Source organism: Ambystoma mexicanum, chromosome 4p (assembly GCF_040938575.1).
Source record: "Ambystoma mexicanum isolate Mex_15411 chromosome 4p, UKY_AmexF1_1, whole genome shotgun sequence".
Classification (NCBI taxonomy): domain Eukaryota; kingdom Metazoa; phylum Chordata; class Amphibia; order Caudata; family Ambystomatidae; genus Ambystoma; species Ambystoma mexicanum.
This window is the reverse complement of record NC_090927.1, coordinates 231,487,232-231,514,489: the sequence shown is the minus strand read 5'-3', so window position 1 is coordinate 231,514,489 and position 27,258 is coordinate 231,487,232. Positions and strand designations below refer to the sequence as shown.

The 27,258-nt window shown below is 42.0% G+C and overlaps 1 protein-coding gene across 2 annotated transcripts in view; it reads right to left on the bottom strand.

The window, feature by feature from the left end:
- Nucleotides 1-27,258, bottom strand: part of PKHD1 (PKHD1 ciliary IPT domain containing fibrocystin/polyductin) — a 4,356,595-nt gene that overhangs the window by 1,830,338 nt on the left and 2,498,999 nt on the right. For both annotated transcript variants that reach the window (XM_069605754.1, XM_069605755.1), the window contains exon 47: nucleotides 1,409-1,655. In XM_069605754.1, the coding sequence (XP_069461855.1) occupies nucleotides 1,409-1,655 (247 nt within the window). The remainder of the gene's footprint in view (nucleotides 1-1,408; nucleotides 1,656-27,258) is intronic.

Genomic DNA, 27,258 nt, shown 5'->3' with positions numbered 1-27,258 from the left:
ACGATACAAATAGTTATTTTCTACCCATAACTCTTCCTTCACCTTGATAAAGCCTTCTGCACCAATTTCCTGTCCTCTAAAACTGTTATTCTTTATCATGTTGAGGACCTTCTTATACACCTCATCCTCATTACATGCAGCATCCCACTTAGTCCTCTGAATGCTATTCTGAACCTGAAAAATTTCCAACAAATCTTCATCTAGACTTATACCTTGCAAATCACTACCCTGCATAGAACTCACCCATTTCATTATGTGGCGAGATACCACCTCTAGTCCCTTTTTTGAAAATATGCTCACCAACAGTTTGTGGTCGGTACATATCACAAATTCTCTCCCCAACAAGAACCTCGTAAATTTCTCTACTCCCCACACACATGCCAGAGCTTCCTTCTCTAGAACCGAATGCCTGGTCTCTGGGTCCTTGAGGCTTCTGGAAGCAAACGCAATTGTATGTACTCCCACTTCATCCTGTTGCATCAAAACTGCACCAAGTCCATGATCACTGGCATCAACAAAAAGAATTGTTTCCCTATCTTCCTGCCGCTGAGTATCACATCTGGTTACAGGTGGAAAAAAGATTGATGATGTTAAAGGGAAAAAAACGTCATTGAAATGTTGCACATATAATGGGAGACCTGCTACAAGGCTAAGGGCCTCATCACGAGTTGGCCGGTATACCGACTGGGATACCACCCAACTTTATTTGCGTTAGCGCCCACCCGTCTGGTGGTATTACCACTGGATCACAGGTTGGGCACTAATCATTGCTCCCCATTCCCCATAGGGTCCGTTGGATCCAATGGGAATGATTTCCGCAATTACCATGGGGTAATACCGCCGTTGATAATTGCGCCAAAAATGGGAATTTTTCTGGCGTGTTTACCCCCAGCTCTAAGCTGGGGTCAACAAGCCAGACTCGAGATTGGGCGGAGCAGTAAATGTGTTGGTAACCTTGTTACCACGCATTTAAGGGCTAACGCCCAACTCGTGATGAGGCCCTAACCAATACTACTGAAACATATAGAAACTACACACAAGAAGATATGAGTGGATGCTGAAGTAAATAGGTGTGGCTGTATTGTTTTAATTGCTTCAAATGAACGTTTATCTTACTGATGTAACCACACTTTAATGGTAAATGTTTTATTCTATGAAGAATATATTGTATGATTAATGTATGTGTTCTTTGTATGTATAGTGTAAAGGTCAAATGCTGATCAAAGACACTTACTTTACAATAAATAAATAAATAAATAAATAAATAAAAGATTAATTCATTTATACGTTTGCCCTTTGTAGAAGTTTGTGTCCTTAGCATTCCCAAATTTAGGCACCCAGCAGTAACCAAGATTCCAGGGAGCAGTTAAAACAATCAGGTTATTTCAAATATGATATTGATACTTACAACCCAAAAGATGCGCGATGAAGAACCACGTCTTTCCCACAAACGCTCACTCTGGAAGCTCTGCTAATATTGGAATATTCCAAACAGGAAACTGGAAGCGTATCCATGTGGGCTAGGAGATGGCTTCCATACTTTCCTGATATTGACCCGTCAATATCTTCTAAAATGGCACAATTGGGGAAATGGAATACTGTCGGATTGGGCGAATTGATGAACTTCAGCTGCTCAGCCTTCACTCTAAAACCACCTAAAGGAATTAAGATGTACATTTACAATGAATCAACCTAGTATTGCCGTTGAAAACAGTATAAGTGGAATTAAAATGCAGCACATTGACCTTTGTGAATGTTACTTAAAATAGGTAAACGATTTCACGTTTGCCTCTTCTGCCAATTATGAAACCGAACCGTATTACAAGCAACAAAAGAGGCACATTGAAGCAAATATAATCATAACGTTTCCAAGCAATATGTGATGACATTGATTGATCGCATGCTGTGGGCATCGATACTACTGTAATTTTCTTCTTTCCATATCGTTACCATTCACCAACTCAAAATAAAAATATGTTAAAATATCATTCATTGCATTTAAAGTACAGGAATTAATGAATGAGTTGATCAATGAATGAAAGAACGAATGAATACATTTTTGTTGATACTCCAGATACAACGTGGCCTGGGGTAAGACTGGGGTGAAGCCTGTTTGGGCCGGAGGAAGCACATGAGGTGCTAGAAAAGCAGCTGCAGCAATGGCTTGAGAAGGGACTAACATGAATAGTCCTTATATTTCCAAAAGACATACTGAAAATAATAATGTTCAGCCTTCACCAGCACCTGACATCCAACACTCACAACTCTGACCACCCGTGCCTCCAACAGGTAGGGCTGTGGGAGAATTGACATCATTAAAAAGAACATTTTACCCAGAATGCTCTGTATCCTTTCCAGTGGGGCTGCAGCATGGAAAGAGTTCCACCTTGAGAGCATTGATACAATGTTAACTACTTTCGTATGGGAGGGGAAGAAGACAAAACTACCAATACAAAAGGTAACAGATACTTTCCAAAAGTTGGATTTGGTCTCCTGAGCTAGAAAGATTACCACAAGAGTCTGAAAATACAGTAGGCAAGCATGGTAGAAACTCGAGGAGATTAACCATGTCCGCTGTGGGCTCAGGTGGAAACAGAAATGACCAGCGTTCTTCCGGTTCAATTGGTCATAGGAACATATCAAAATGTGACACAATGACCAAGTCTAGACAGCATCATTGTTACCTCAAAATTCCTCTCCCGAAAGGCTGTCTTCATTTTGTATAAGGCGTCTTAGGTGCAAATATGGCTTAACCCATACGAGTCTCATGCATCTGTCTAGCATGCACTATGAACAGAGGGTCCTTCTCTTCACCTTACTTACAAACAGCCTTAAACTGGTGGTCGGAGACTAAAGGAGATACTTTAGGCTGGAAGGGCTATCACAGAGATTATTGGCAGCAAATTAGTCCCAAAGGGATGTGACATACTATGTGAACTCACTCGTAAGAGTTATCTGTGGGAACATTCAGCGATCCAGTTTTCAGCAAATAGTGAAATAGAATCATGCAAGTCACTTTAATAAAACATGCATGGAGTGGGTGACACAAATTGGAAAGCCATTCACTAAAGTCAGTAAAGCGCTGCGGTCCTCAATAGTAGCAGAGGTCAGCAGGGTAAATATAGAACTTCAAACCGGGCTCTGGCAACAGAAATTATGCTTCAGTATGTACTGGACTCGCCAGAAGTTGGATAGCCTCAGACTGAGAACATCCAAAACACGATGAAAATGTGATGGCACAAATACCTCATATGAAGATATGTTACATTATTGCTCGAGAATCATCCAATTTAAGAATAGGCCTTCCCATGATTCAACCTTGATTTAAATATAGAGCCTGAACCCTCCTTACGGTCTGTCAAATCGAGTGTGATCTCGGTGTTAGAATGGATCTGAGGACTGCAAAAGGTATGGATTCAAAAGGCAGTAGAGGTGGTAAAAATGTTCTTTGACACTATGGAAGTCTGAAAGGTGTCCTAAAATGGAGTTCTGGCTAATCGAAATCTCCTAACTGGTGACCATGGAATGGATTGCAAGGAAAAGAGGCCAAGCACAAAAATAGTCCATATTTATGACTAATTGTCAAACTCCTGGAATACAAGCTGCATTTCTCTTTGTATTGTTTCCCTGAAATACCTCCTTTCCAAAGTAAAACCAGCTATCCATCCTCTATCCCCTACACCTGCCTATTCCTGCCCCTCACCTGCCTGTGTGCTGTATTCTTTTTGAGTTGGAATTCTTGGAGCTTAACCCAAATATCAAACATAGAAAAGGAGGTCATGGTGCCCCTCTGCGAGAAAGAACACTGAATGATAACCTGTTCCATAGGAATGTACCCACTCAGAGTCCGCAGCCACATGTTTTAGCTTACTACACCTTTCAAAAAGGAGGAGTAACCATTTGCATATCAGTCTTTGCCCGCCCAACATTGTATGTTCTTTTGAAAATAATTGGAGAATTCATGTCACTAACTCATCTGGGAAATGTCCTTCTAGATTGCCAGTACTTTCAACAGGAGCCACTGGTGGTAAGCTCTAATTGCTTTCGTATCTCTCCACCTGGATTGTATGTCTGCTCTCATGTTGCGACTATCGATTAACCCATTTCCCTGTAACCCAGCTCTCAGTTCCCACCCTACTATTTCCTGTATGGACTTATCTAATTGGTCTCTCAATCGGATTGATTTATTTTGGACGTGTTTGTCTCTCAAATTTGTTGCCGATTTTCAAAATAGGCTTATTCAATAAAAAATATTTCTAATGCGTCCCAAAGAGAAGTGACAAAATAAAGTCCTCATTACTACTATGTGCAGAAAGTGTTGAAAAGTAAAGCAACTTACACACATATATTGTTGAACTTTTCCCTCATAGGGGATATAAGATGATGTATCTTGAACAATCAGAAACATTAGAATGCTGGTTATATCTGTCAATATGATACATATGCATTCATACATTTTGACATTATGCATGTTTCAATGTGTTGGTTAATTTACACGTATATCTAACTCCAACCTATCTTTGCACGGTATACTACTGTCCCTCATTGACGTGCCAATCCATATGATGTGCTCTTCACTGATCCATGAGTCCCATGCCTTAGCCAACTTGAAACTAGAAAGGTGGTTCGTTCTTTGGCACCTACTTTCTTTTTTTCATGCCAGTCATATTGCCAGAGGTGTAGACAGGGTAGGGCCTTAGCAGACAAGGCCCACCCAAAACCTTTAAATGCCCACTCAGCAGCACAGTGTGAGCATTTACTAATGTTAATGTCACTGCGGTGGGCCCAACTACATTACCTTCAAGCACCACTTGTTAGACAATGATGGACACACATCTGCAATATTGCCTTTTTTCCATCTTAGAGAAACACATTTGCGTTCCTTTGACAAAAATTTAAATGTGTTTTCTGCATACTGGGGTGTGAATGCTGATGACATATCCAAGGATTTCAAGTGTTTTGTAATCATCCATAAGAATGGAGGAAACGGGGAGGGATGTCGAAGTAAGGAAATGTTACTCACTGTAGTAACTACTGCTCCTAGTCCATAGCCCCCTTTTCTCTATGTGGTCAACCCACGTTCTGCATGCTGGGTTGTGCATGCTGTTAACACACTGTGACGAATCGCAGGATGTCATCCCTCCTTCCCTAGGGGGAGCCCCTTCCCATGAGGCCAGGGAGGTGAGACTGTGAGCCAATAGTCCTCCTGGGGGTGGTACTCAGCAGGAGGATTGCATGGGGAAGGATCCCCCCTCTGGGACCAGGGATGATTATCCAGGAAAGAAAGTGGTATGTACACACTTCATCCCAACCTCCCTCATCCCCCTACCCTACACAGACCTATGTAGTTCCCACCGCCTCCATATGCTTTTGTCGGATAGAAACCCCATCGTCATGGAACATACTGAGATGAGGAAGAGTAGGGACTGCGCATATGGAATGCATGAGAAAACAGAGACAAGGAGGAATCCACCTTACCCAGTAGAGAGTAATCATCCCACAACTGTAATGAAGAAGAAGTGGAGAGGAATGAGAAACACCCTGTGGAAGCAAGGTATGCGTTCCTGTCAATATGAACACTCTGAGGATACAAAAAGAGAAGGACTGTGTGAGTTGTTAGATTCTCCCTGAGGAACCGTGAGATCCAAGGCAGTCCAGGAACAAAGAAAGCAGACCGGGAAGGTCTAGAGTCGGTCCAGAGTAGGAGTATGGGTCTGTAATGGGTATAAATGACAGCAAATGATTATTGCTCGGTAAAGTAATAATCAATGTATCATAAAGCTACAAAGGCATGCTGTTTGCTTTGCAGTATATATGTGTAGCTATTTAATACATTCAGAATTTGAGAGTGGAGCCCCCAGCACTTAAGGTCTTAGCAGCAGCTATGGGTACTGAGATTGGTGCTAGGCCATAGAACCATAGGCTAACAAGAAAATGACATATCGACAACCCCAGAGAGAGAAGCTCCAGGCGTTCTTGAGGCCTGGTGAGTGCGAGCAATGCTTCCTGAAGGAAGCTTGCAACTGCAGAGCTCTACAGACCAAAAGTAGTCGTGGAAGCCCCACAGCTGTTCGCAGGTCTCAAGGAAGACCCAGGACGATCACAGACCACGTGAAAATGTATACACTTTGCTTTGAAGGGGCTGGGGCCTCAAGAAGGTTTGGAGAGCCCAGCATGGACAAAGAAGCCAAGAATACAGTGTCTGGGACCCTGACAGAGGGAAATAGACTTTTAGATATGATAGCACATGGCAGGAGGGTGAACCAAGTCTATCAAGAAGGAAAGCCAAGCAAGAAAGGTGAGTCTGGGGCCCGCACCGATTAGATTAAAGAAAGATCACCATCATTCTTCATACTCACAGTACCTGAACCAGTTTGATTGTGACTAACAAACGCAAGAAAGACCAGGGGAAGGAGCCATTCCCCCTGGTATTCCCAACTGCCTAGAAGCCTGAGAAAGGCCAGGGGAAGGGAGATATTCCCCCATAAATTATTATGTTGTCTCAGAGGCCTAAAAAAGGCCAGGGTGTGGGAGACATTTCCCCATCTATTATTACGTTTCATGTTCTCTAAGAAGCCTAAGAAAGGCCAGGGGAAGGATGATATTCCCCCACCAGTGTTAAACCGTTGGAGAAGTCTGAGAAAGGCCACCGGAAGGGAGGCATTACCCCATCAATCATTGTGTTGCCTGAGAAGCCTGAGAAAGGCCAGGGGAAGGGAGGCATTCCCCCCACACCGACTTGAGCTAACAAAACTCAAGAGAGGTGAGGGGGAGGGAGACATCACCCTGCCATCAAGAACTGGGGCCAGAGGGGAGGGAGTCATACACTTGGTCAGGAAGACTGAAGGAAGTCACATTCCAAGGATACCATAGTGAAAACAACTATGACCAGTGAGGGTAATTTCCTAATAACTATGCTTTAAAAACCGGGGGAACCTGGAACTTTGTGTTGTTTCAGAACGAAACTGTAGCCTGGTGAAGGGAGACATTCAGTCAGAGCACATTGGGCCTCATTATGAGACCGGCGGTAGCCATGCTTGTAAAATCGGCACGCGTGCTGCCGGCATCAGTTTTTTTCCGGCTCCCACGAATGGCCAATTACTGGGTCATTATGGTCCTGGTAATTGCCCATTCGCGGTTGCCGGAATAAAATGCTCCCCCATTCGTGAATGGTGCCAGTGCATCAGACATGCTCTGCTCGTGTGTGCCGGTACGCCCACCAGGTCAAACCCAGCGGGCAAGAAGGCACCCGCAAGCAGAACTCGTAGTTTGCTGGTCCGGTAACAATGGTACCAGACCGGCAAACTTATAATGAGGCCCATTCTTAGTTTGGAACTACTGAAACCCCCTTAGGTGTTTATCTCCTATAAAGGTAAGGGAATAAAACCGGTGTTTGACAGAGGTTGGTGGACTCTTTACTTTGTACATCCTGCCAGATTCCGTAGTGCTTTTAGTTGAGGCTGGGACAGCCCTCTAAGAAATATGTCAGGATAGCTTTTCTTTTCTTTACTTTTAATCCACAATAAAAGTCTTAGGCAATCAATATGCCATCGTATCAGACTCATAACTTCTGAACCCTTACACCACATAGTAGTAGGCTGTGCAAGTTTTGCTGGGTCCTATTAACTTGGGTCAGATGTTGGTTACCACCCCGTACATGCCTTAAGTGTCCATGCTGTCTACCTATCAATATCATTGCTGGACTGACGACCTCCAATTGTGCCTTTAGCATCTATTTCATGATTTATAAATACAACCAAAATTCTTCAAAAACACTGCATCTTGAATAAAAAAAAGTATCATCCTAGAGATTAAAGGCTTTAAAAACATTGAAAAGCTGCTCACAAAAGAGTTACTTTCTATCCTAGATGGAGAGGGTGGATTTTAGAATTGGTGAATCTCTTGGAACTGTATGAAGTGAAATCAGTATTTTTGGAGTGGATATCTGGTACTGTGTTCCAATACTTTGTGTTTGTATAACTAATTAACCTTAGAATTTGCTTTGAACATGTTTTATTATTGTTAACACTGTACAGGCAAGTATATGCAGCTTTTTGGGACATGGTTGTAGAAATGGTGTAGGACTAGTGGGGAAGGAAGGGTAAGCAGGCATAACGTTACAGTTTGGTTAATCCTTATTAAACAGAGGTGTCACACCTTTCAAATGATGAATCACATTTCAATAGCCTAGTTGTGTTAGGGTTTTCAGTATATACATAGAGGTACCAATTATTCTACTTTTGTGTTGTGTGTGTTGTTGCTTGGCTTCTGCAATCTTGTGGGTTTCGGATCGCAAATCTTTCCTTGTTGAAGAAGCCTTGTACTCACTGAGTTGGTTTGCCATTCATAAAACCAAATCCTCTGCATCTATGAGTATGTAACCCATGATCCTGGGTTCCTGGCACAATGGGGGTCTTCGTAGTCCTGGGGTGGTATGGTGGTTTTGAGGTCCCACTTCACTGTGGTTTGCTGTAGGAATCTATTGACATAAACCTATTGACATGAATCCTGATCTGCTTCCTTGCTGGGTCTCAACCTGGCTTTTGCGCCCTTCAAGGGTGTGTCCTACGGTGTGAATACACATGTGGGGTAGAACAGGTACTTACCCCACCTTTATCCTCTTTCCACAATTCTGACTACGTATTTTGTCCCATTACTTCATATTAGGAAAGCTTTTAGGAATGTTAAAAGTCATCCAAATGACTTAAATCAGGTACTTACATTTAACTTTGCTATTTCTAATGTGTCCGTGGTTTTTTCACCCACCAAGCCTAGGGTTTCTAGTCCATACTGGACATTTAATGTGGGTGTTACATCAATACATCACTGCAATTCACTACTTTCATTGATTGTCATTGGAAATTTGTGTTAACATGTTCTAGTGTGATTACACTGTTCACAGGGATGAATTTTGGGCCTAGATGTTCTGTTATTGTAAATCTAACTAACTGTGCTTTTTGGTAACCTGTCTGGGCCTACTTTCTAATTTTGTTTAATACCTTCTCTCACTCCTTGCTATATTATATTTGTGTAGGATCCAAAATCCGAGTGTAGGCATCCAACAGTAATACTTGGAGTGTGGGAAGTGTGAGAAACCTGAGGGGTCTCACCCGCTAGTTCCCGGGGATCAGTCATCCAGGTGGCTAGGACACGGCCATCGCTACTGGATCCAGTTCCTGGGGGTGGACCAGTGCGGGAGGATCACCTGGATGGGGGGGGGGTCTACAGGAAGTAGAAGTGGGACACCGAAGGGTGAGACGCGGTATACCCTTCTTTGTGACACCATATCCTCATCCTGCCCAGTAGGATACTTAGAAACTCTACCACCTCTTTTCCAACATGAACACTTTCTCACACTGTGAGTGACAACGGACTAATACCAGAGCTGTTTACCTGACATGTCCCAACACAAGGGTCAGGCAGAGTCAAGCAATTGCCGACAAGTACACATACCTGACTGCCGTTTCGCTTCCCCACTGGGATAAAAGGCGGAGCACAAGAGCATACTGGGAGCAAGGCCAAAGGCACGAGGAAGCAACTGTTCCAGGACAGCAGATCAAATGGAAGAGAAAGGCGGCGAGACCTGAAAGGATGTCAAGGAGGGAGTTGCCCTTGCCCTTTTCAACCCAGACCCGCACAGTCACGATGAAAGAAACATAAGACTAGGAATCGCAGCTTGGGAGTGGTGCGTTGAATGTCAGCAGTACATGGAACCCTCCCGCACTGATTGCCAGGGTGGGGAGACGTGGTTGCCATTGTGGTACCATCCTTGACTTGAGCAGCAAAAGAAATGCCAACGAGTTCAGCAAAGCTGGTGAGTCGGAAGAACCTGAGAGTGGGCCGGACTGTGTTAGACTCAAGGTTGCAGTGGCAACATTAAGAAGATTAATAAACAAAGTTTTTTGTGAGCAAAGTTGGTACCAGCGATAGAGTGGTCCAGCGCCACGTGGGCCCTCATGCGAAGGTCTCTGGCTGGTACCCCTCTCCTGAACAAGGAAAGTATTGAATGGGAAAATCGTGAAACTACAAGTACGAAGAGGCCATAGAGAAGGCCGGCATAAGGTGTCTTGGTGTTCATACAAGGGACAAGCCAAACCCCTCGTCCAATCGAAAGCCCTTGACACGTAAAATTGTGAACAGTGGGAAGTGTGAACCCGACTGAGGGAATTCTGAAACTGGCGTTTGCACCCTTCTGAGGGGAAGGTCGTACGAACTGTGACAATGTGAAAGCATGCACTTGCCATAGAATAACAGTGTGACCCAGCGAGACGTGATTGCCCATCGGAAGCCTCTGTTTCAATTGGCAAGTGCTTTGGGAGGCTAATGCTGAAAGAAGGATTGGAGCCCGGGTGAGGGGATCCTAGCGTGAAGAGTAACCACCCAACGTGAAGGTTACCAGAAGGAACTGTTTTTGTTTTGTTGGTTTTGGAATATCAGGCCTCTCTGAAGCAAGAACCTTTGCATGCGAAGAGCTTGGGCACAGAAGGCACTGATATAGAGAAAAGGAACTGTACACTCGTGCCAGAAGCCCAGGAGTGTGCTGTGCTCAAGAGTCCCGCCTTGTCCTGTGCTAAAAACGTGGGGAAGGGAGACCGCAGCCATAACATCCTGACTTATTTTGTCAACACTTCTTTCTTTTCTTGTGAACATTAGCCCTCACTATTTTGTATCATAGCGGTGAGTCCAGTCTAGTGCCTCCAAATCCCTTTTTCTCTTCCCAATACTTTGGGCATTGTGGGACTTGATGTCCCCAATGTTCCAATTACCTTTTTCTTTCTGACCATTTAGGGTTGCGTGTTAACTTGTACCTGGCACATTTAAACAAGGCTTTGGAGCAGGCCGGCACATATCCACCACAGTTGAATAACGAACATCTGTGATGGCTTCTTTATGCGGCTCACTTGGCTTTATTGCATTGCACATCACTTGGCTTGCAGTGATCTCTTATATGATTATTTCAGTACTCTAATTATTTTGGTATCAAAATAAATAGCTTAACAACGAAGATCCTAATCTTTAAATGCAACTCCAAAAAGGCAAAAGTATGTTTTTTCTTAAAAAACACTTGCTTTGAAGTTGTAAAGAGATATATATTCTTGTGTACAAAGATAAACAAGAAACATATCTAACCCTGGATCAGTGCATATAAATTAAAAGTTGGCAGCAAGGATAATATATCTGTCTGAATTAAGGGTTAAGAAAAATATTGTTTGGCATAAAGATGTAGAGGATGTTGTCGAAATAAAGCATGCAATGTACCAGAAGGTACCCCATCTGGTGTGTGTGTGTGTGTGTGGATCTTGGTGTCAAGTCCCTGATTACCTTCATTGTGCCTTAAAGTTTAACTGAAAATCAACACTTATTCATCCGAATCCTTAATCATGCACTTTACAATTCTACTCTCTGATAATTTGTATAATAGGGAATTTATGATGGGTAATTATATTACGAATTGTACTGAATTATTAAATCTAATGGCATTATGAAAACAGACAACATGAATGTATGTGGTATTGTTAAAAATGTGAAACGGAAAACTCAATTATTTGGATTTCGGGAAAAATCGCTAATAGTTGGAAGAAAAGAAAAGTGCACATGAACAATTAAAATGTTCCTGGTACCAAGTGCCAACTGTGCATACATCAGTTTTCTTTCTCCATTTCTTGTCAAGTAGCAAGACTATCTGCATTTGTGATATGAAAAATGATCGTCATTGGAAGTGGTAGGTGCAAGACATATTATTTCTAGATTGACAAAAATATGCAGTCCATACTATAAAATGCAGTAACTGACATCGCCAAATGGTTGGACTTACCGGCTTCATTCCCGGAGAGCAGTGTCCTTCTAATGGCATTTGGATGCCCCAGCAGGGTTGGTAGAAGAGCAGTGTAGCCCGCTGCATGAAGGCATGCTCCTGGTGAGTTGGTGCTGGTGGTGTGCATAAGGCATTGCTGCCGGTAAAGTCGGCCCAGAGAATGAGTCAGACCACTTCTCCCCTTTATTTAGGTGAGCTGCGCAGATACGCTGTGGCCTAGGGGAGCATGAGAAAAAGATAGACGGTTGGGAAGCTAAGATGGGCAGTATTTGGGCAGGCCTCGATGTTGGAGGCCAAATCAAACCGGGGGATGAGCTTAGGAGTAAGCCATCCTCATGGAAGGTCCTCTCTTCTAGAGCACTGAACTTGTTGGGCATCTTGTAGGTAAGCCTCTCCACCTAGGAATACATGGAAAGTAATCGCTCTGACTATTAAAAAAGTAACCAAGCCTGAATGTTGTGTGGAATTATTAGGATTTAATTTGAAAAAAAAGCCTGTCTGGAGTACAACTGGAGGAAGTAAGCGATTGATACTGAATGCACTATTGTCTCAAAGGAATCTTTCAAATACTATGAGGGTAAAAAGCTGGAGATGGACTCCCTACAACACCCTCCTTGTGACATCCGCTTGGCGGTATCAATGCATTGCGACTTGCCACTTATTATGGGTGAACTTTCAGCAATCCAGAAGACAATGGCACCCATACACAAAAGAACGCAGAACATCCAGGATGAGATGAATTTCATACATAGCGACATGGGGCAATTCATCAGCTGGTTGGTGCACGCAGAAGAAAGAATTTCAACTTTAGAAAGCAGGATGGAGGGGATGGAGCACTTCCAAGGCAGGCTCACTCAGGTGGAGGCAGGGGGCTTGCAACTGGAATACAAGAATAGAAGAAATAATATCCACATTTTCGGACTTCCCAAGAAGGTGGAGGGCGTGGATCCATGTGCCTGACTCAAGAAATGGATACTGGAGTCATTACAGCTTAAGTTTTCCCCCGCGTTGAATTCTAGAGGGGGCACAGAGTAGGCAGCCCAGTGCTAAAACATAATAACAATCCAAGGCCTTAAATTGCATGCCTTCTCTGATATGCACATGTGATTCTAATGTGGAGGCAGCAAAAAAGAGATCCGGACAACGGAAACACGAGGGGAGAAATAGTTTCATCTCCCAGGACGTCTTGAACTTCACTATGACAAAGAGGAAGCGATTTCTTTCGATGAGCCCGGAGCTCCATCGTAGAGGCATCCTTGGCCCAGCGAAAATGGCAATCACCATCACATCTGGCCTCACTAAGTACTTTGAAGACCCAGAAGATCGATGAAGCTTTTCGGAGTAATCCCCATATTTTAGCATGGATACTACATCCTCCCTGCCTGGGGAAAAGCTCGGAAGCAGCAAGGGAGAAGCTGCACCAAATCTCCAAAGAGATAAATATGGAGGTGGAGGCAAGATTGTCCTGATTCAGATTCCAGAAGGGTCAGGCCAGCAGGCCAAGATCGGGCTTGCTGGGTACTGCAGCAGCATTTCTTCCACAACACAAAGCACGCAACAGTTCATATCTCCGATTAAAACCAGTATATTACCTGCACCACGCCGGGTTGAGTCAGACACGATGGCTTTCATATGGTTTATGAAAATACATTTTCTGCAAAAATATTCCATTAAACTTAGAAGAGGAGTCAGGGCCGAGTCGGTGCCTGTGGCTCCCCCTCCCACCTCTTGGAGCTCTGTCCTGGATAGGGCAGATTCAGGCTCCAGAAGGATGCAGAGTTGTGTTTAAGTGGGCATTGCGTCTCGCCTGGTGGGTTTTCCTCAGGGAAAACCACAGTCAGGTGATACGGTTTATGTTGGTTAATGGATACATATCATTGCATTGCTACCACTTATTATACCCTTCCCTTTATATGTCTGTTCCTTCCCTTTTTCATTTCTCCAACAAGGGTACAGGAGTTATCGAGGTCTGACGTGACAAGTGGGTCCACATTGCGTGTGCTGGGGCTAGGATATTAGTGCACAGGGAAACAATAAAGGGGGCTGGCACTTACCCCAGTTCTCTGGTAAGTGTGGCATGGATCCAATGGAGATGGATGTGATTAATGGTTAACATTGTTACTTGAATTGTAAAGGGCTTAAGGGCCCACATTGAAAGGAAGCGACTCATCACCCACTTAATGAAACTGGGCAATCACATTGCCCTCATCCAAGAGACCCACCCTCCTGAAAAGAGTGTAGGTGGCTTGAGGGGCAATGGGTGGGACAGATGAGTGTGGCTGCCACTAACGGCCGCAAAGGCAGGGCTGTGGTTCTGTTTCATAAGAACCTGCCAATACACATAATGAATTCTATAGCGGATGATTGTGGTAGATGGGTATAAATAACAATGAAACTACTAATAGCGCTACCACTATATCTACCAATGTTAATGTAGCCACAGTTAAACATTCCCAAACATTAATTTTACAAAAAATCTTCCACCGTAGAGTACTTCAAAATCTTATAAAAACAGCAGAAAGTAGCTGTCATTGACAGCGCAATGCTCTTCAGAAGAACATTGTTTCTATTAATTTTAACCAGAATGAAACTACTAACAAAATTAATCAGTAAACTACACAGGGTACTTCTAAACATGCACATTGTCAACATAGATAGATTTTCAAACTTCTGTGCAGGCGAATGGATTCACACAAGCATCACTGAACCATATTTTAATGAAGAGGCATATAAACAAGTGCAGAAAAACAAAACCCAATTGCCATACATAGTAATGGCCGAGTGTGTGAAATGGTAGACAACGCCATTATGACACAAGAAACCCTCATTGAAAAAATGTCCCCATCAAACTTACAATCAACTCTTCATTCCACTGAACCAATCCATTCTGTCTACAAATGGCCCTGCACCTCAATGTGTAACATACAGAAACAATCCTTCAAATCTTTACGCAAATTCCTCAATAACTATGTGAAAGTAAAAGCCAAAATAAGAATAAAAACTTTGCACACTTTTAACTCCTGTCCAGTGAGCAACTACACTGGACTGCAAGGACATTCATTAGTCTGCATTTCAGGACCTGCAGCACCTTCCACCACATCAAAATGTTAGCAACACAACATTCCACTGCTCAGAATCTTCTCCAGAGACTGTACTATGCAAAAAGTCCTGCTCTAGAACTGCAACATTTTAATAACATTCTCCTACATGGCACAGCCAAAGAACTCCTTCAACAAATAGACCACATCCAAAGTAAATATTTTGAAAGTGAAGATCACTTAGAAAATTCTGTAACTTTAGAGAACAGTAGCAAAAACCTTACAAATGCCAATCCTCTAATAAACACGTACAAAAAAGAAATAGCAAAGTTTAAAAGCACATCTGCTGAAGTACCAAACCAAGTGTGTGTGTGTTGCCACAGAACTTTTTTATAAAAAGAGCACCAAAACTGTAGAAATAACTTACTGATTAGAAGACAAAGATGAATCCCAATGGTTACAATTAGCTATATATCTTACAATAGAAATCAAATACAAAATAACTGGCCCCTAAATACTTTGCACATACTGCAATACAAAGCTTGATAATAACCAAATGCCTTCACAGGCTATCACTAATTACTTGGAAATATTCCCACTTCCCAAATCTCTCCAGCAGCTTAATTTGTATGAGAGCATTATAATCCAAACAGTACACCCATTTCAAGCTATAATACACCTTCAACCTAAAACAGCCAAATTGCCTCCTTCTGAATTACTAAAAGGCATTTGTGACAAAGTAGGTTATTTGCCATTAGATCTTAAAGACAAGGTGGAAACTCTATGAGTGCAATGGCCAATAGATCAATCTTTGATTATCCTAGTGAACAGTGTACCAATGAAAGACAAAAGAATTTGGCAATAGCTAGTAGACTTAAACAAAGATAGGAAAGCCCTACAATATCTTAAAGAAAACAATGACGACTACATAGATATAAACATTGAACAGAACTTAAGGGAAACCACCAAAATAATTCAGGAGTCCTCACCAACTGGCCAATTTGAACTTGTAGATCCTATTACGGCATCCAATATTTTAGACCAGTATACAATTCACCCACTACACTCCAAAGACACCATAGACGATGCACTAGAAACATATCAAATGCATCAAGCCAAAGGATCCTCAATCAGCATATGGGAGAAAAGCTAAGAAGAATAAGCCGTTCCTTTACTCTTTCCACCAGGAAAAGGAGCACAATATGATGAAAGATGCATAAAAATAACAACACCAGAATACCACTCTTTACAAATGTATTCTGAAAACCCCAGATTCAGACAAAATGTTGAATACATATTACACCTCCTGTTCGAAAGTGAACTAGCAACTCTATATTACGGAGTTGCACACACATTGAAAACAGGCTCCAATTTCTTAAACATGTCTGCTACCCAAATGCTTTAAAAGATAAAAGACAAAGATGAAGTTTTGCAGTCAAGTATCACTAATCTCTTGGCAAACATGCGTGGTACAAAAGAATACTGGTTCCAATGTCACACTGATGTATGGTGTATGCTAATGAACTTTGGCCCACCCACATGGTTTGTTACTTTAAATTGTTGCGAATATGCATGGGATGACTTGCACTTCCTATGCATAGCAAACCAAAATAAAGAAGGGATAGACATAAAAACACCAAAAGAACTGTGCTCTCTTGACCCTGTGAATGCATCCAGATACTTTCACCACCGGTTTATTGACATGCTGCACTTCATCTGTAATAACAATATACCTCCCTTCGGAGAAGAGGAACACTTGGAGAAAAGAATATCAATCCAGGAGTACCACACTTCCACATGCTTTTGTGGATAAAAGATGCTCCTAAATTTGGTCATGACAGTGATGCAACTGTTTCACAGTTTATTCACAAATACATAACCTGCTACATCCCTTCAGAAATCACACAAAGTGAGCTACATGCACAAATTGTATGCTTCCAAAAACATAAGTGTGGCAAATACTGCAAATGCAGATCTAAAAACAAAGGTAAATACTGTACCTAATGCCTCTTTGGTTTCCCTCGACCAGTTTGAGCAAAAGGACAAGTAAACACTTTCATGTCTTCTGTTAGACACAGTGTGAAAGGCAAATCACCTACAAACACATACTGCATTAAAAGAAATGAAGCTTTGAAGTACATCAATGATTACAATGCAATCTATGCCCTCTTGTGGAATGCAAACATAGATATACAATATATTGCAGACAATTCCACTGCTGTTGCAAGATATGTCACAGCCTACTTAACCAAAGCTGAGAAAACAGAGCTAAAAGACCTCTGGGATAACATATCATCTGATAAAACATTTGGCATACAAATTCTCTCCCATAGAGAATGTGGATGCTACGAAGCTGCAGACCATTTAACAGGCACGGCCTTATATGTCTAATTTGAACATATAGTCTGGCTAAGCCTTGGTCCATCTGCATCCAGAAAAAGAGTGCTGAAATTCTACCAAGACATAGAAACAATAGCCAAAAATGATCCCAATAGCCAGGATATTTTGAAAAACTATTTATTAGACACATACTACCCAAACAGAAGTACTGCTTTGGAAAACATGTGCCTGTACCACATAGCCCAAAATTTCTCCTACAAGAGTAATGTTAAACCAGATGAAAAATGTGGAAAAAACGTGGTCTCAGATTGTGAAGGTAGCCTCATGAAACTTACCAAACCCAGTCTAATTAATCATATGAAGTTATGTAAAGCACCTCAACATAGAGGACTTTACCACATTGCCCTACTGAAGCTTTTTAAACCACGGAGAAAAGAAGAAGATTTATTAGGAACCCATGACTCATTTGAAGCTGCATTCAATGCAAATGAAAGCAGTATAACAAATGTCAATTTTAAGCAATACAAAAACATGTTGGACAATGAACGCCAGCAAGAGGAAGAAGTTCAAGCACAACAAAATGAAGACACTCCTGAGGGCAGTCAACCTTTGGTTACAGGAAGTCAAGAACCACTTAGAGAGCCACTCTTAGTAAATTAAGCAGAATTAGCCATGACTGAAGTGGAAAACACCATGTATCAATATGAGCAATCAGAAGATAACTTGGCACTGCTGAAATTGCAACTAAATGATGAGCAACACAGCATTTTCCTGGAAGTGACTAAAGAAATTGAACATGGTTTGAAGCATGAAGGTAAAATGTGTAGCTGTCGAAATTAAAAACCTCTATGTAAGTGGCAAACCTGGTTCTGGAAATGCATTCTTAATAGAAAATCATCAGTAAATTCCTATAAAAGTTAACAAAGAACATTCTTTCAGCTATTGTAACAGCCCCCACAGGTTTAGCATCCTACAACATAGAAGGTGTTATTTTACACTGAATACTACTCCTTCCAGTAGAATACCAAAACAAATTAGAATACTACAAACTATCAACAGAAGCTGCTACTGAAGTACGCAGAGTTCTGAAACAAATGAAAATGCTCCTAATTGATGCACTAAGCATGGTATCCAACCTAATGTTGGCTTTAATTCACTTCAGAATACAAGAAGTCCTTAAAACGGACTATGTTATTGTTTTTGGAGATCTCCTACAATTAACACCAGTGAAAGGTGAACCTATTTTTAAAACCTTAGGACACAAACAATGCTGCAACACACTTGACAGCATAGGAAATGTACATCTCTGGCTACATTTCAAATACAGAGAACTAACTCAAAACATGTGTCAGTCTGCAGACCTCACCTATGCTAACATTTTAAAAAGCATTATGACTGGACTTCTTTCTAAAGAGACCCCATCTATCTTAAATAGTAGGCTCATACATGAGCTATATGGGCTATATGGGCATCACACATCTGCTCCTGATTTCATGGAACAGTTAGCACAACTGAAATGTACAATGTATGTCCTTAATGCCAACACTATCAAGCTGTATGTAATTCAATGAGACTATGTTAAAAGAAAATGCAACCAATAGTGCATATTAGCTCCACAGACAAACTAGAAGTGCATGGCATGATGCTCCCTATGTGTCAACAAGCAACAGCACGACTAAATAGCTTAGAAAACTGTATCTCTAACACAGCTGGTTTGGAGAAAATGTTAACATTGTATTTAAACTGCAGAGTAATTCTAAAACCTATCCTTGATGTGGAGCAAGGTGTAGTCAATAGAACAATTGGTACAGTTGTTGGCTTCTAGACATATCCACATGACAACAACATTCAGTTTGTCAACATCCACTTTGACAAACTTTCAGAAGTTAAAAGGATTGGACGCTCAACAACACAATTCCTTCTTTTCAAAGACATTTATGTATGCAGAGATCAATTTTCTCCGTCTCTTGCATATGCAGTCACTATTGACAAATTGCAAGGTCTAAACCTAGATCAGGCCTTGATTGACATTGGCAGCACAGTCTTTAAAGAAGGTATGAGTTACGTAGCACTTTCACATCTATGTACACTCGAAGGACCATTTCTAGTCAATTTTGAAGCAAACAAAGTCAAAGCTGGCATTCCTTGCATCATAGAGTACAACAGACTTTGTCCACTCTACACACCTCATCTCAATATGTACCCTGTTCCTGAAAAAGGTAAACTTTTAAAAGAAAATTAATGCAAACAAAATATATAAGAGATCTTTCAACAATACCACCAAAGAAACTAAAAACAACTGCTACTCCATCAAGTAGTGCAACCAAAAACCTATCTAGTGCAAAGACAAGTGCACATCTATCTGCAGAAAAAAAGAGAAACATCTCTTCCAAAAAAAGAACTGGAGACTCACCAAATAACACAGATACAGAACTCTCTGGTCCATGTGAATTTTCCAACATAACTGGTGTAAATTGCTTTGCAAATGTAGCAATCAACCTTGTGTTCCAATTGCCACCAATTTTTCAAAACATTTACTTGAATGGCTCAGACCAGATGTGTTTACAAATACTCGTCCTTCACAGAAATGCCACAAATATTCCTGACAACATTTACAGTGTCTCAGGAATAAGGCAAGAATTGGACTACTGTGCAGGAATGGTAAAATTCACCATGAACACACAGGCAGACCCACAAGAATTTCTAATGTACTTACTGCAAGTACTGGAAACCAAAAACAAACCTATAAATGAAATCTTCTAAATTTCAAACACGTGGAAACATACATGCACTCTCTACAACCATTTTGCACAAGAGCACAAGAGCACATCCCTAATGAATGATTTGTGTATGTATCTATAACAAATTGTGAATCCATTCCATTTCATCAGCTGGTACAAAATGCAAACCATGCCATATTATGCACTATTTGCAGTTCAGGCAATCATTCCACCTTACACATAAATTCACATAGCAAATGCGCTTTGAAACACATTGTGTATAGGCGCTATATAAATAAACTATCATATCATACCATGTCATATCAATAAATAATACTAATGCTTTTAAGGTACAATGTAGATGGTACCAAAAACAACTGCAAGCTTACTAGCTTCACACACAGCAAGTATTTCTTGGCAAAAAAACCTTCACATCAGCAGGCATAATCTACCACACTGGTGCCACAACCACTGCATGTCACTATACTGCATACATTAAAAAAGATGTGGTTGGTTTGAATGCAATAATACTTCCATTACTCTAAAACACAGATTACCAGCAAATCTAACAAATGCCTACTTACTATTCTTTAAACCTACATTTAGTCACTGCCAAAATAGCTAGAATACTCAACCAGGTATCAAACACCTTCAAAATATACCCTTCAGAACTATAAAACTATCAACAGTTACAATACACCAACATGTATCTTAATGCTTCATAAAATACACTTCAGAATTATAAAAGTATGAACAGTTAGAATATGCCAACTGGTATCTAACTACATCCATAGTGCTGCAATGCTATTTTTGCCATATAAAACAGTTTCAATGTGCCAATAAGAATTTATTTATTTATGTATTCATATTTGTTAAGCGCGCATCAGCCTGGGTGCATCGTGGCGCTGATTACAGAGAGAGAGCGAATGAATTTAGTTACACATAGAAACACATACAAGCATGGTTAATGTGCAGTTGCAGTGGGAGGAGTGTCATATAGGTGGGCTTGTGGGTTAGTTAAAGAGAGAAGTTTTGAGGTTCTTTCTGAAGGCAGTGAGAGAGCTTTCTGCTCTTAGGGCAGTGGGCAGTTTGTTCCATAGTTTTGGGGCTAGATAAGGGAAACCTATACCTCCTGCTTTGGCTTTGTTAATACGCGGTACAGTGGGTTGGTTGGTGTAGCTTAGTCTGGAAGGTCTAGAGGCGACAGGTTTGTGGAGTATGTCTGAGAGATATGATGGAGCTGTGCGGTGGATACATTTATGTGTAGTAGTCAGAATCTTGAATGTAATACGCTCTTTGACAGGGAGCCAGTGAGCGGACTGTCTTGCTTGTGAAATGTGGTCTCCTTTTGGGATGCTCAGGGCTGCTCTTAGGGCGTTATTTTGGGTGGTTTGAAGTCTCTTTATGTTCTTTATAAAGGTGCCTGCTAGAAGTGCATTGCAATAATCAAGCTTGGCATCTATGGGCGCTCTAGCTATTGAGAGGCAGTTTTCCTTTGTTTGGAAGGGTTTGATGGCATTGATGAACTTTGTGCTTAGGGCAGAGGTGGAGAGAATGGCGCTGACCTGCTTATTCATGGATAGAGTTGCATCAAGGTGTTCACCTAATGTTTTATCAGATGATAAGACTGGGATGGTACAGTTGTCAATGTTGAAGTTGGCATAGAGACTGTCTAGTTTATCAAGAGTGGACCTTTGGCCAAGAATAAGGATCTCCGTTTTATCCCCGTTGAGGCTAAGGCCATTGGTGGCCATCCATGCTTGAATTGTGGCATATATTTGTTTTAGTGCTAGGACATCTTTGTGATATGTGCCTGTTAGGGGGAGGAGTACTTGGGTATTGTCTGCATAATTAATATATGCGATTCCAAGTGCTTCGAGTTTTTCAAAGAGAGGCTTAGTGAAACAATTGTATAGCATGGGAGCAGTACATGATCACTGTGGGACACTGCAGTGTATAATGGTGGGTGCTGCATTGTATGTGTTTGAGAAGACTTTCATGGCTCTACCTTCTAAGAAGGATGTGATCCATGAAGTGGCTTTGTCAGAGAAATGATCTCATTGGGTGAGATGTGCAGTGAGGGTTTTATGGTCAACTAGGTCAAATGCTGCTGAGTGGTCTAGGAGGAGAAGGAGGGGGAGGTTTACCTGAGTCTAAGATATTGATCATTTGCTTTTTTCGATCCAATACGGTGGTTTCAGTTCCATGATCTTTGCGGAAACTTGATTGTCTATTTCGCAATATGGCGTTTGTTTCAAGGTATTGTTGGATTTGACTGTGAGCTACTTTGTCTAATATTTTGAGAAGGAAGGGAACTGTTATGTGTCTGTAGTTGTTAGGCTGAGCAGGGTCTAATGTCGTGTTTTTAAGGAGAGGGTGTACCCACGCTTCTTTAAGGCTGTCAGGGACAGAGCAAGTCTTAAAGGAGACATTGATGAATGCCATAATAAGAGGAGCGAGTGGTACAGCACAGTCCTTGATGATCTTATGAGGGCATACATCGCCTTTGCATAGAAATGGTTTCAGGTGTTCCAGGATGTCTATGACTTCAGATTCCGAGACGTCCTTAAAGGCACATTTCAGGTGGTTAATAGTTTTGCTAGGAGGTAGCGTGTGTGTAGGCTGATTACTTTTTGGTAGAGTATTGTACTGGTCACAGATTTTGTTTTTTAGGAGGTCTATTTTCTTGAGCATGGCGGCTTCGATGCTATTGCACCAAGCTTAATCTTTGACAGTCTCGTCAGTATGAATTAGTACGTTTTTGGTAACGCTATATAGATTTTTTCCCAATAACCCAATGATTATGCAAACAGAAACAACAAATGTGCAAAACACACACTACTGTTGTTTCAACCTTAGTGCTTAGAAAGTGCTAATTATGAGGGTCTACAAAGTTTAGTCACTGACCTGTAAAACTATCTACAGTTAGAATACGTCACCTGGTATTAAACTGAAGCCATAATACTCCAATAGTACTTTTCATTAGTATAATAGTTGAAATACACCAACAGGAATCAAAGTACTTCAAAACATACCCTTCAAAACTCTAAAACTATCAACAGTTAGAATAAACTAACTGGTATCTAACTGCACCCATAACACTGCAATGTTACTTTCCAATAATAAAATAGTTAGAATCCACCAACACGAATCAAATTGTTTAAAAACATACCCTATGAAACTGCACACCAATAGGAATGAAACTGCTGCAAAACATACCCTTCAGAACTGTAAAACTATCAACAGTTAGAATATGCCAACTGGTATCTAACTTCAGCCATACCATAGTACTGCAAAGCTACTTTTGCATAGCAAAATAGTTGGAATACGCCAGCAAGTATCGAACTGCTTCAAAAAATACCCTTCAGAACTATACAAGTATCAACAGTTAGAATATGCCACCTGGTATCTAACTGCAGTCATACTACTCCAATGTTACTATTGAATAGCAAAATAGCTAGAATACACCACCAGGTATCAAACACCTTCAGAATATACCCTTCAGAACTATAAAATGATCAACAGTTACAATACACCAACTGGTATCTAATTACATCTATAGTACTGCAATGCTCCTTTACAAATAGAAAACAGGTTGAATACACCAACATATATCTAAATGCTTCAAAAAGTACTTTAAAAAAAGAGTCCACCAGCACTTTCAAAATGCAAAACATTCACTTCCTACTGCAACACTGCTTGTAACACAAATGCACTTATTTGTGCACCTTAAACATTCCTTTAAGTACTGCACACTTCAAACAAACATACTGTGATACGTTCCGTCAAATAAGTATAGGAGTTTTCTTTTTATCTTGTATGGATTATTTCCCACTGACCCAATGATTATGCTAATAAAAAAAACGATTTTGTTTGAAGCATAATACTTGGAATGTACTAATTGTGACGGTCTAAAAAGTAAATCAATATGTGAGATTGTATGCAATGCAACATTGTAAACTATCCTTCCTAACACATTATGCAATGTTTTTTCCACAGAAAAAGAAGCAAAGGTTTCTCCTGCATTACCATGTACAACAAAGTCAACCTGTACCCCTATGGTACATCAATCATACGTACCATTTGCATTTCAATGTATTGTGTCACCATGTAACAAATACTATACACTGCCCACACACTATGTATAATTACTATACACATATTATAATGCTTGTTTCCAATGGCCAGATTCCATTTCTGTACACATATTATTACAATGGTTGTAGCCAGTGGCCAGCTTCTTTGGGCCTTGGCCGTGTTATGCTGTGGTGGTTGTGGCCAGTGCCTAGGTTCTTGGGTGCATGGCCATAGGCCAGTGCTTAGGTTCTTGGGTGCATGGCCATAGGCCTATGGCCATGTACCCAAGAACCTAGGCACTGGCCACAATCATCACAGCATAATGAAGTGGGAGAATGGAAGAACAGGCTCCCGCCCTTCCCCTCTCGCGCTTGGCCTAGAGGATCACGGCCCAGACACCCGCCACGAGAGGAGTTTGCCGATCTACCAGACGACCAAATACCCTGGTACAGGAACATACGGGTGTGCCCACCCGCCTGCCCACCAGCCTGCCCTGCAAATGCCGACACCTGTGGCATGGATGGACTCGACTGAACCATCCAGCACTAAATCAACACATCGTTAGAGATGCCATGACGACCTAGCCAACGGTCAGTACACCCGTGCAAACATGCACACTGGACACTCCCACACCAATCCACACGAAGAACATACTCAGTGCTATGACGTAGGCGACAGACATACCCACGGAGTGCATCTTTATTATTTTCCACATAGGCTCCCAAAATGCAGAAATGCAAGACGCATAATGAACTTATCTAAAAAGGCTTGCTCACGCTTCTTCTAAGAACCATGTACCATAATGAAGAATATAACGGAGACACGATACTGAGGATAGAGCAATATGATACCGTAACCTAAAGTGCTCTGCATCAAACGGTTCCACCTATGCACCAGGCCCAAGTAGGCCGCAAGCAAAAGCCTCCATGAACATTGAATGAGCAAGAGCTCGGTTGCTGACCCTGCAGAATGAGCCCGGCGAAAGCACACCGCCAAGGGCACGATGTTGCAATCTCGCACGCCGCAAGCCAACGCCAAGGTCGCACCTGCAAGATAAACCAGGCACACAGTGGGAAAAACAATATTAATTGTGCTGAATTTTGCCTCAAACATGGTCCCACCTCACGTGACAAAGCCAAACCTGACAGGATGCCAAGCCCAGGAGGAAGGAGACGCCTGAATCCCACGTTTCAAGACACAGGCAGATACAATTAAAGTACTCATTGGACATCTGCAGCAGTGGGAGTAGTCGACCTCCCAACATATGAATAAATCCTCACATTGTTTACACCTATCCATAGTAAAACATTGTTGCAAATGACAGGTGCACCGCGAGCTGGGAACAGCGATAGTCTCAGACTGGGAGGCTCGCGAGCGGACCAATCAGAACATGGGGCTCTTATCACTGACGCTATTAACATTGACCAATCCTCAGAGGTCTTCATGTAACAATTTTCATGTATCAAATTGAAGGGACAGCCCAAGTATACCACCTGACTAACCCTCAACCACTAACACCGTTCTCTATATGTATGCTATACTAACCCTACCACTCGAGTAACCAATCCAGAGTGGAAATAGGTTTTTTGCTAAACTTTCTAAGGTGACGCAAGTAGCGCGTCATACTAAGGTAAAAAGGGCCTGCAAGCCCCACGATTGTGTGTGTGTCAGGACGGACGCGTACGATCCTTGACCCATCCCTGCCGTTTTGTCTAATAAACAGCAGAGTCACCTTGCTTCTTGCGTGTGTCTCATACTCTATCTCTTTTGGGATATACGGGAGGAGTTGGGGCCTCCCTGCCCGGAGGTCTGCGGACGGCCCGGCCGACCCCGGCAGAATTTCCCCCCGACAATAACATGGCCATGCACACAAGAATCTGGCCACAACCGTCACATCACAACTTGCCCACAACTTCCCAATTGAAATCACATCTGCAGACATTGAAATAGACCGCCAAGCCTATTATTCACCTACGTCAATATTCCCATATCATCTAGATTCCATTCCCCTACCCTGACCAAACCCTCTTGCAGTCACAAAATAACATCAAATGTTTACCTCAAGCTGTTGACCCAAGCCCTCTTTCAATCACCAAATAACCCAAGCTGTCCGCCCAAACCCTCTTTCAGTCACCAAATAAGCCGAAATGTGTTTCTCAAGCTGCCCGCCCAAGACTCTGTCCGCAGACTACTGCGGCGTCCTCGGACTGCTGCGCCCTGTGCACTCTTCTTGCACCTAAATAAATAACCACATATCATCTTTTTTTCACTCCCCCGCCCTCTCCAGCCCCTCTTCCCAACACCAAATGACCCAAAATGTGCTTCCCAGCCTTTTTCCCCATCGTGCTATCCGCAAACAGTCGCGGCTGTCCGTGGATACAACATGGTGGGCATTTTCCGGAAAATACAACGCACCTAAACCCATAGGAAGGCCACTTCTTGGATGGCTTATAACTTCACTCCCCCTGGAGGAAGCAAAGTTTGGTGAGGTTCGGTCCAGGGGGGGCAAAGTAGTAGGGGTGTCCCAAAATTTCTTTTTTTCCTATAGACTGAATGGAGAAACAATTTCTGTCACGTCTGCATCCCAAACCGCTGGACAGAAAATGTGTAAATTTGGTGACAATCCATCCAGTAGTTTTTTTTAAAATGACCAAACAGTAGGTCTAAATAAATTAGTGATATCTATGTCCGCTCCGTGGACACATCCCTGTTCGCTGTGCGGACAGGACACCGATTGGATAATTGGCTTACATCATGTCCGCGGACACGCAACGTGCTCTCTGATTGTCTGGGATGAGGCGTGAGGTGTGTCAAATTGTTTCGATGCACCCGTCATATTGGATGCGCGGACATGCACTGGAAGTGAGCCTAAATCCAATTTTGGGGAGTGTGTTGGGGTGCATGAGTGCTTGGAAAGGGTGGAGGAGTAAGAGATTGGTCAAATGCTCTTTTTGTTTAGGTGGGAGAAGGCTGTGATGTGTTTGCAGTGTCCGCAGTGTCCGTGGTCACCGCGGTTGTCTGTGGACACACTAAACACTGGGCACACTACTGGGTATGTTAGTTTATTATGATGTTGGTTTTGGGTTGTTAGAAGAGCATTGGTTGAATACAGGATGTATTGAAGAGTTTGTTCGTTGGTTGTAATTATTTTTTAGAATGTTAATTGAAGTGCACAGTTTTGAGGTGGATGTATTATATTTTTGGGTTGTGGTCGTTTGTTATGTGTTTGTTTCTATGGGTGTGTTATGCTGCGGTGGTTGTGGCCAGG